The following is an 11,262-nucleotide window of genomic DNA, read 5'->3' as shown; positions in this document are numbered from 1 at the left end:
GATAAAAGGTGTTGGTTGAAAAAATAATAATTACACTAATAATCAATACAAGGAAGAAGAAACTGTTAAAATCGGTTGTGGTAATTATCATACAACTCTTCTTAATACGATCGAACTATTGAATTATATGATACGTGGAAGAAGTGCCAATAAAACTGTGAAAACATTAAAAAAATAAAGAGTGTGCCTTCATTAAATCTCTTTTGAGATAGAAAAGAGATTCACTAAGCAAGTGAGTAAGCAGAGACGTCGAACTACATGAAGATCACCCAGGAGTGGAATTTCAAAAGGACAAGAACCTCCGTAGCTGATAGAAAGACCTTCCCCTAAGACTTTATGGCCGAAAGCAAAATCAAGAATGAAAGTCTTGGAAACTCACAGAAGTTCCACCCTGCCCAACAGGGTGGCTGTGAACCGGCATCCCCTCACTGGCAGTCACGTAAGCACCTATGTCCTTAGCTGGGACTTCTGGCCCCGTGAGAAAGGAAGCTTCTGCTGGTTGCAGCCACTCAGCACTAGAACATGAAGACATTTAAGAGCAACCCTGTGGAACCCAAGTGAGATGCATTCTTGCTGAAGCGGCGGTTTAATTAAAGGACAAGGAGGAGGCAACAGCTGTTTCCCAGCGAGAGTTCAAATGGGATCTCTGCGGCCAGGTTGCCAACGACTAAGCCCGATAAAGGTTCAAGAAAATGGCTTTTATCACCACTCTCATCTAAACACAGGCAACCTGCACAATCCAAGCCACAGAAATTGAATTTTAAGATTGCGTGCCTAGAGGGTGAAATTCAGAAATGCAGACTTTATCTGATCTCTCTGAGCCAAAAAGCAAAACAGTCAATCCTTTGTACATCCGCTAGGACAAAGGAACAATGAGACGGGGAAGTGCCTGGGCTGCGAGAATTTGCACTGGAAACAAACCCTTAAAGGCCCATTTCTACTGTGATAAAGCCCTTTGCTGGCAGTTGTCCACCATTGCTATGCTTCCCGCAGAAGTTAACTCGTTCTCAGAGGTTGCTTTTGTACTTAAGCCCAGTGAACACGCTGGTGTATTAAAAAAAAAAGTTTAAAAATATTTTATTAGGTGAAAATTAGATACCTTCATCAGAGGTGCTAATTCTCTCTCTGTAATGAGATTTCAAGTGCCATCTCAAAGTGAATTTTTATACCTGTCATCTCCTATTATGTGATAAATCCTTAGAAAAAGACGTTCGATTGATAATAAGCTTAAATAAGCCTTTGGTGTCTATAGGTGACCCAGGCACTGTCTTGTGATCTGTTTGCCCGTGGTGCCTTCTCAGTCTATCAGAAGGTTCCCTTGTCCTTATTTGTATTTATGTCACTCACAAGTCAAGAGTATTTTAAAAAATGCTACCCATTCCCTGTAATTTCTGCTGATTGCCGGAGGAAACAAGGATTCATACATGTGCAGTTATCGCATCTCTGGTTTTTGCACCCAGTACTCTCATATCCCTAGTAACCAGGCAAATATTACAAAAGATGAGAACTGTCAAAATCCATATATCAGTATTTAATTTGATCAACATATCACACATTTTTCCTTAGCTATAAGTTTAAGACATCTTTGTGCTTCTTGGCTTTAGACAGACCTGAAATATGGGATAATAAATACAAAGGTCTGCAGTATTCACCTGATGTATTTGAACGATTCTCTGGGTACCAGGGCTCAACAGTCAAGCGCCTGGCTGCTAACCGGAATGCTGGCAGGTGCAGGAAGCCCTGGGGGTTCCATGGGAGAAGGATCTGGTGAACTGCCCCCTGAAGACCACAGTCTGGAAAACTCTGTAAGTCACTATGAGTCGAAACAGACGTAAGACCTTTAACACCAAAAATAACGTGGATATCAGGAAGTCCCATAATTTGATAAGTAGGCTTGTTACCAACCCAGCCTTTAGATATGCAAAGGAAAAAGAAAAAGTTAGACTAAATTCCTGACTTCTTCCTTTTTTCGTGGGGTGGGGGTGGGAAGTGTGGCCTAAGAAGAGGGAGAAAATCACTGATATACTTCAAGTATTTGCTTTCTGATGATTAGTATTTGACCAAAGCATGGCCATTAAAATATTCATGTCTATTGATAATTTACAGTTTGAAATGGTTTTTTTCATATTAGAAATAAATTCACCCTTATTTGTGGATTGGTGCCAATCCACAAATAAGCTTTTCTTGAAGGAACAAGAGCACCTTATGGTATTTATGCAGAATCTGATGAATTAACTGTTCTTCTTTCTCAGTTGAGACAGGCACTTGCAGACATTAAGTGACTTGTTCATTGCAAACAGGTGGTACAGCTGATGCCAAACCTGGTTCTGAAACCATGTGTTCTTTTTATCTATCACACCTCTGCCGTCCCAGGGTAGACTCGGCTGTCCTGAAGTGCATACTCAGTGCAGCACAACAAAAATCAAACCAGAGGTCCGTGAGAACTAATGTGCAAATTTACTAAATTTTTCACTTGGCTGTTTGGATAGAGTAGCATTGTCAAAAGGAATTGTATTAGTCTGGGTACTTTGGAGAAACAAATCCACGGCGACTCACGTATAAGAGAGAGTTTTATGTAAAGAAAAGGTGCATCATGAAAACATCCCAAACCAATGCTGCCCAAGCCCACAAGTCCAACATTAACCCATTAACCCAACACCAGTCCACAAAGTCCTCCACCTCACAAAACAGAGGCAAGGATGCCGACTGCAGGAGGAAAGCTGAGTCAGTGAACGAACAAGCATCTCAGCACTGGCAGGGGTCTCCACACGGCTGCTCCAGCACCCAGGGCTGCATCGGGATAGATCCATGCGGCTTCTCCTTGGGGATGTCTTGGAGGAAGTCAATCTTGCAAGCTGAAGCAGGGAACTGCTAAGGCAGCTGCACCCGATACAACCATCACAAAACAAGAGACCCGAGAACTAGAAAGGCGAGGCTTCACCACCCATTTATCCCTCTGCCTTTCAACCAGCACCACATGTGATTATCGGCCCGGCTGGCACAATTAACTAACTCAGGAATATAAAAAAAGACCATATTTAATTTTGTTTTAAATGAAGGTTTTCCATGTCTGCTCCTTTTCCCCTAATCTTATTGCTTTTGCTTACAACATCTTGTGTCTGGATTCCTGCAGGAGGGTTCTAGATATATTCCCGATTCTGTCTTTCCTGCATTACTGTCCAATAAGCTCTGCCTATCTCTACCATTTTTATCCCCCGGGAGCAGCAAGGACTTCCCGTGCGTTTCTGATTTGCGGTGAAGTTTGTCTGCAGGTACTCAAGGTCTTCTCAAGCTGGACATTATCCTGGCCACACCTCACTCATCATCACCACGGAATTCCAGATCAAGGGATCGGCTTTTCCAGCAACCAAAGAGGCAATTTCGGTTTCTTTACCAAGTATTATTTACAGAAATTAGGGTTCCAGTCCCAGGAGCCCTGCCAGTGGGCTCAGTGCTGCGCTCTCCACTGAAAGCTTGGTGGCTTTAACCCACCAGCAGTGTCCCTGTCTGCTTCTATCGAAGTTGTACTGCCTCAGCCATCCTGTGGAGCAGGGCTCTTCTGTCCGATGAATAACTCCGTGGCCACAGGCTTTGGATCTAGTTAAACGCAGGTGCCTGGGGGATTTGACGGGAAGTTACCTTTACGTAGCACTTTATACAAAATGGATTAAACCTCAACTTGTTCTTTAAAATAATTAGGGTTTTTCTTACGGAAAGCAGGAGGCAGCTGCAAAAATCCCAAACCATTCTTTGGTGGGGGTTTAAAAAGCAAGCAGAAAAACAAATGGAAACGAATGTAGCTCGACCTCTAGTTAATGACATCTAATTACAGAAAGGTAATTATTTCTTGGTTATTGCTGCTGCTTGACTACAGTGAGCATTCTGGCTTAATAAGATGATTGACTGGATTATGCTTACAGCTCAGATTCTCATGCCTTAGATTTCACATCTTTATGCACTAGGTATACATGTAGGCACTGAATTGAATTAGAATAATTGAATAACTTAGAGGGGAATTTCCTAAAACCACACAGGAAGATCAAGTGCAGAGAAGTGGGTTCGTTCATCCATATAAGTAATCTACCTTGACCTTAGAAGTTCTCGAATAATCAGGCTATAAATTGTTAAATGCTAAACACTGAAGCCTGTCATCAAGAGTTCAATGTATTTGCAGATAAATAGCTGCTCTTTGCATCTTCATATTAAAGCACATTTAATCATTACGCTACACTTGTATTGGCTAAGCCTAGGTAGATTTTAAAGTATTTTGTACAGTATAAGCTCTCCTTTAAAAGTTGGCTTGAAAAGTTACAACAAAACGTCACATGGAAATTTGGAATGCCTAATCACAACTTTAAAGCAATATTAGAGCTGATGGAAGTGGGTTCCTACAGACTGTAATACCCCAAACAAGACAAAACAACCTCAAATGCACTACTATCCAGTAGGTTCTGTCTCATAGTGATCCTTGAGGGCAGAGTAGAACGGTGGGTCTCCAAGGCTGTACATCTTTAGAGGAGCAGAAAGCCTCATTTTTCTCCCGTGGAGCAGTGGGTATTTTTGAACTAGTGACCTTGTGGTTAGCAGCTTAATTCATAAACCACTATGCCAGCAGGGCTTCTAAACTACCAGACTATTTCTACAGGATTATCTCTACCACAAAACAAAAAAATCCATTGCTGTACATACAGTCAGTGCCAACACTTCCTTACAGGATACCGGTTTCCCAGGCTCATCTTATTTGAATTAGCAGTCCACTGTTTGACAACTCCAGCACTACTGGTCCATGGAAACAAGCTAAACCAAACCCCTTACCATAGAGTGGATTCTGACTCATAGCGACCTTATCAATCCTGAGACTGTGAATTTCTATGGGAACTGATAAGCTCATCTGTCTCTTTTGTCCAACTGCTGGTGGATTTGAACCGCAGATCTTGTAGTGAGTAGTCCAGTACTTACTGGACAGAGCTACACAGGTTCCTTGAAACAAGCCTCTTCAAATTCACTGCCATCGAGTCGATGCTGACTCACTTTGCCGCTACAGGACAGGGTGGAATTGCCCCTGTGAGTTTCCCGGTACTGTTATTCTTTACAAGAGTAGAAAGCACCATTGTCTCCTGCAGAGCAGCGGGTTGCTTTGCCCTTGTATTTAGCAGCCCGATTCATAACCAATAAGGTCCCCGAAGCAGACCTAGAGAGGTTAGATGATGTGCCTACGCAGCCTGCGTTCACAACTCAATTCATAGCAGGTGTCTAGCTTGCACTTTTGTACACAATGCACTCTCCACAGTTTTTATGAAAATAACATTTTTTTAAAAAATAAGGACTTTTTATTTTCCTTCTTTTTTCCAGATTTCTTAGTAGTTAGAACTAACAAGAAGGCAATTGCTACTAGCATTTACTATGTATAGTTAAAGTCATCTTCCTCTAGACTACTTCCTGGGTTTCATAATTTACTCAAACCCAAGGAAAACTGACAAGATTTCAGTATCTATCTATCTATCTATCTATCTATCTATCTATCTATCTATCTATCTATCTATCATCTATCTACCACCACCCTCTACTACCTACTAAGTAAAATGAAAGTGTTTCATAGACCATGAAAGCAAAAAACACATTACAGTAATTTTCTTCTGGGACAATATCCAGGTGAAACCATATATAAACGGGATGAGTACCAAAGAATAAGAGGAGAACATGCCAGTCCTTTGTAGTTCAGTGCACATGGTTCACTCTGACACTTGTTTAAAAAGTAGATCCTCCGGCCCTGCTATTGAATTTTAATTCTCGTTGGGGGGAAACCAAGTTTCTGCTTTTAAAACTAGCTCTGCTCTTTATCCAGTGCTCTAAACCGCATAATTCATTGAGGAAACTGACTAACAAGGAACAAATGGTATTCTTCAAAAGATTCTTTCAAGCAAAAAAAAACAAACCGATTCATTCCTTCTAGACTACGTTTCCAGGCTTCATCATTGACCTCAAACCAAAGAGAATACCAAATCCAGTCCAAATTCACCTCCATCGAGTGGATGCTGACTCATAGCGGCCCTGGAGAGCATAGCACGTCCGGTGTCCCGTGGGTTCCAGGGCTGTGCGTTTCCACTCCAGTAGAAAGACTCACTTTTCTCCCAGGAGTGGCTGGTGGTTTTGAATGGCTGACCTTGGAGTCATTTTATTCACTTACATCTGTCGGTCTGACTACCTGTCCTATCAGAGGAACCCTGGTGGGGTAGGGATTAGGAATTGGTCTGCAAACTGCAAGGTTTATGGTTCAAAACCACCAGGGGTAGCTCTACCCTGTTCTTTAGGGTCACTATGGGATGACATCAACTTGATGGCAGTGAACTTTTTTTAACCTATCCTATCCAGCTACCCATTCACTCATTGATTTATTTATCATTGCGTCCACCAATATTTATTGAGCACTTACCACATGCTAGCTGCCATTTTAGGTCTTTCTTACTGCTTTGCAATAAGTTCTAAATCGCTAAAGTAGAAGTCACAAATTGAAATGTCTAGGATGCATTAGGGTATGGAAATAAGTGAAGAGGGGCTCTGGTGGATTGATGTCTAAAAAAAGAAGTTAAAACTCAGCTTTAGGAATTCAAGGCATACAGGCATAGTTTTTCCCCAATTTCTGATATCTCAAGGGAACCCACACAGCTAGCAAGTAATTTGAATTTTTTTACATGAACTAAACACAATGTATTGCTGTTCAGATACTTAAGAGATCCACCCTCACGCACAACCATCTAGCAACCTCTGCTCTAGACCCTGATGATGTAATCTCTAGTTGTACGAATTCTTTAATATCGACACTAATAGATTCCAGGTGAATTCACAGTTAAGTAATTGGACTTTCAGAGCATATTCTTATTGGATTGATCATTTAATGACAAAATAAACCAGTAACTACCAGATGTCTTCTCCTCTACGGTTAGAAAGTAAAGCACACATGAGGACAGGCAGATCCTTATTCAGGAACAGAGGTACATACAGCTCTGTTGCTCCCTTCCTCACGGCCCTCTCTCACCCCATCCGTAAGACGGCAGGGGAAGGAGCCACGTCGTGGTCATCATTTTTGTATGCTCACCAGTCAGTGCCAGGCTTAGTTCCCTGCAATACTCATGCTTGATAAGTATTTGCTGAGTAGAATTTGAATCCATATATGTTCTTCAATGAAAAAAAAAAAACTGGCATGAAAAATGATATTGCTGGATTATTCCCATTCAATTAATTATTTTTTAATCTTTAAGGCCATGTCTACACTATACCAACATAACCATCCATGCTAGTCAACTTATTGGAAAGCAAAAATCCAGACAAATCAGATTTGGAATTTTACAGAGATTATCAAGTCTTGCTCTAATTCTGTTTATTTTAGAGACCAGTAAGAAAGGCAAAAATGGAACCAGCACTGCACAACACATTTGGATACTTTCTTAAAAATGTGAGGTCACTTTAATAACAAAATATGATTTATGAGATTCATTTCTTTAGCATAACAACCATTATAGAGGAGAAATAGTGCCTACTCCTAATTTACTGAAAGTCTCAGATACCAGGGACCGTCAAAAAAGTTTTGGGAAAAATGGAATTATCTTTTAAATCCAATTCCCACAAACTTTTTGAAGGCTCCTTATATGTCCTTAAGACCTAGAAAGGCTCCTTCTATGTCCTTAAAACATAGAAAGCCCTGCTGACAGAATAAATAGATAAATAAATACCACTACCCCCATAAAATCCTCCCTGAAACAATTTTTTAAATATCTTAAAACAAATATTTGTATTTAAAAAAATGTAGAGACTTCTAGCAAGGATTATACCATCATACAAATAACTGAGAAAAGCCTCACTCCACATCACCTGCAATTTTCATTCTTCACATTGATCATGAGACTCATAAAATTTATGGGGGGGAATTTGAAAAAAAGAACCTTCTTAAGAAAACAAGGCCCCTTCACTGGATATCCCCTTACAGAAGGGTCGCGGGGAGGAGACGAGCTAGTCAGGGTGCAATGTAGCAACGATGAAACATACAACTTTCCTCTAGTTCCTAATGCTTCCTTCCCCCTGCCCGCCACTATCATGATCCTAATTCTACCTTACAAATCTGGCTAGACCAGAAGATGTACACTGGTATAGATAGCAACTGGAAACACAGGGAATCCAGGGCGGATGATCCCTTCAGGACCAGTGGTGTGAGTGGCCATACTAGGAGGGTGGAGGGACAGAGTGGTGGAGAGGGGGAACCAATTACAAGGATCTACATAAAACCTCCTCCCTGGGGGACAGACAACAGAAAAGTGGGGGAAAGGAGATGTCATACAGTGCAAGATATGACAAAATAATAATTTATAAATTATCAAGGGTTCATGAGGTAGCGGGGAGTGGTGAGGGAGGGGAAAAACGGGGAGCTGATGCCAGGGGCTTGGGTGGAGAGGAAATGTTTTGAGAATGATGAGGGCAATGATTGTACAAATGTGCTTTACACAATTGATGTATGTATGGATTGTGATAAGAGTTGTATGAGCCCTAATAAAATGATTTTTTTTAAGTAAAAGAAAACAAGGCCCGTAAATGTTAATACTTGGTGGATGATGATGAAGTCTTGTTTAACTGCGTGTAATCAGTAGGATGCACATATTTCTTACATTTCACACATTCATTTAGACTTGAAACACTGACCTACATGCTAATTTAACTGAAAACCCATTCTACCTAGTAACACACATTATGAGTCCTTTTCTTTGAATTTTCCACACACAAAAATAAACCATTGCATTCTGGCTCCGTAAGATTTTTTTATCTTTTCTCCCAGAAATTTCTGAAGGCTCACCTATTTTTGTGAATCATTCAGTTTCATTCAACAAACACACTAGTGGGTCAAACACACTATCAAATGTAATTAGCTCATCCAGAAAGTTCTGTTACATGGTTTCTGCTTTTACCAATTTTTAGAATGCTCAGAATTGTTCTCAAATAACCAACACTTCTATGACTAAAAGCAAACCTGCTTAAACTTCTGCAAAGTATTCTAATCATGTGGCTGATTTCAGGTTCTGTTGATGCCATTGAAAGACACAATCAAATACTTAACAAGTGGTTACTTTTTCGATTTAGGTTCCTGCAAATCTCAGGAATGAACTAAAAGTTCCATCTGAGCTAAGTCCAGTGATAAAGCTAAACCGTCTGAGAAATTTTTCTTAAAAAAAATAAGAGAATTAACATTGGGTTGAAGTGTTACTACATGAGCCAGTTAAATGTCCTGACCCTGCTGGAATTGCCCTATAAACGGAAAGCTGTCGCACCCCATTAAAGAACCAGAGTCGAAGAAGAGGTCTTTGTACAGGTTGAAATGTGAGACTAGGGGGGATAACACATCTCTAAGTCTAACTTGCAGAACTTTCACTTGACTTCCTGGATTCCAGTCAGGCTCCACGATTGCCGCAAAGCAGGATAATGTTCAAGAAGGACTCAGGAAGATAAAGAAAGACAAACGAATGAAGCATCAAAGTTGAGAGAGAACTTTTTTATTCCAGAAACATTTGCTTAAAGTTGCAGTAGGGTCTGACAATTGAGTGCTATGGCGCTCCGAGAACATCACTGGACAAACCCCCTCCGCATCTCCCAGACTCTCCTTTGCTGCACTCTGGGTTCAAGTGGCTAGTCTTCATCTGGACACTCAGGCCACTTCTGACTGCAAAGCTACACCAGTCGTGGCTGTGAGGACGGAGAAATGAGCGACTGTCCCTGACTGTCCCTATGTAAAGCACTTGGTAGGAACTTGAAACTGACTGAGAAGTGTAACACTCACTTGAGAGGTTCGAAACGGTGACCGTAAAGACAAATGTTTCTTTTACGGTGCAAGAAACGCAATGGTCTGGAGGTACAGAGCAAACAAGGAAGGCTCTCTGATCGTAAGCTGCTTGAGTTACTCAATTGAAACAAAAATCATTTTGGTGCCCTAATTTCAAGGAACCTTTCTAATTCCCCGTGATTAATAATTCTATGAATAGTTTGCCTCCTGAGGATTTGATGTCCTAGTTCCAAAAGTAAAACCAAGCTGAGGAAATGCCTACCCCCAACACCATGCTCGATGATTTCTCCCAGAGACATTTGCTTAAAGTTGCTGTAGGATTGGACACTTTAATGCCACGGAAGCTCAAAGGATAGCACTTTGACAAATCCCCCCAGTCACCCCCCACCACCACCACACACACACACACACACCCCACAGGCTCTCTCCTTTGCTGCACTCTAGCTTCAAGTGGCTAGCGTTCCATCCGGGCACTAAGGCCATTTCTGACTGCGAACCAAGTCATTTTTGCCCAGCAATAAACAAAACAGAAATCTGTGTCTGTGTATCTTGGTTACTTTTTTTTTTTTAACTCAAATGAAACACCAGCTTGAACAGGCAGAGGCCAGCCTCGAGTAGCCTGCCTGTCCAGCCTGCACCTGCCGCCCTTTACCTGTTTGCAAGGTCACAGTCCTCTCTTCTCCGTCCAGAGACACAATCCTGAGGTGATAGATGGTTCCCGCTTGTAAATCCTTGGGGTTGCATTCGTAGGTGGTGTTGTCGATCTGCACTGGGTAGCACCAAGCAGTGCCTGAAGTGTCACTGTTATAGATGAGGCTAAAGTTACAGGGTGACCCCAAAGTTCTCCACTGGAGCGACATGGCATGGCTGGAGACCCTGGGCTCCATCAGGGTGAAGTTGCATCTGCCTGGCTCCCCTAGTCCAGTCTGCAAAGGAACCAGAGACAACAGCTGAGGCTGGCGGTCCGTCTGCTCAGGGACGTGTCCAACACAAGCGTCCTAAGCTCGCCCCCCATGTCCCTACCCCTGCAGCAGGAGAAAAGGCTGGAGCCCAAGAAGACGGCAGGTGACAACTTTCCCCCCAGCTGCTTTCCCGCGGCAACAGCTGGCTGGAGATCCGTGTTGGCTTTTTGTCCTGGTTGGGGAGCCTCCAGAGGGTCGTTCCCAGGGGAGAGGAGGAGTTCTGACCACCAAATGACAACCCCGGGGGCCGGGAAGTGGAGGGGGCATTTGGTTCTCGTCCTCCACGGGGAGGTGACACACCAGTCCAGGACCCCTTCTGGGCCCACTCACCTGCAGCAGGCTCAGTGCGGTCCACAAGGCCAACTCAGCTCCATGGCTCAGCATTGCGCTTGGGGTCACGACTCAGACTAAAGAGTAGGGGTCCGGACGCCCAGCAGCCCCCCGAGGGGGTGGGGGCACCAACGCGGCGCTGGAGGG

The 11,262-nt window shown here is 42.6% G+C and overlaps 1 protein-coding gene across 2 annotated transcripts in view; it reads right to left on the bottom strand.

Moving 5' to 3' along the window:
* PTPRB (protein tyrosine phosphatase receptor type B) overlaps nucleotides 1-11,262 on the bottom strand; it is a 124,929-nt gene that overhangs the window by 78,150 nt on the left and 35,517 nt on the right. Inside the window, exons 1-2 of one of the 2 annotated variants that reach the window (XM_045291897.1) lie at nucleotides 11,116-11,203; nucleotides 10,476-10,749 (exon numbers count right to left, since the gene is read on the bottom strand). In XM_045291897.1, the coding sequence (XP_045147832.1) occupies nucleotides 10,476-10,749; nucleotides 11,116-11,169 (328 nt within the window). In that variant the 5' untranslated portion in view covers nucleotides 11,170-11,203. Of the gene's footprint in view, nucleotides 1-10,475; nucleotides 10,750-11,115; nucleotides 11,204-11,262 lie in introns of those variants that run through there. The other variant, XM_045291892.1, reaches the window with a different exon arrangement.

Source organism: Echinops telfairi, unplaced genomic scaffold (assembly GCF_000313985.2).
Source record: "Echinops telfairi isolate 266 unplaced genomic scaffold, ASM31398v2 ScPeMD7_2;HRSCAF=8, whole genome shotgun sequence".
In the NCBI taxonomy this organism is placed as follows: domain Eukaryota; kingdom Metazoa; phylum Chordata; class Mammalia; order Afrosoricida; family Tenrecidae; genus Echinops; species Echinops telfairi.
The sequence above is the reverse complement of the archived record's forward strand: the minus strand, read 5'-3'. Positions and strand labels throughout refer to the sequence as shown.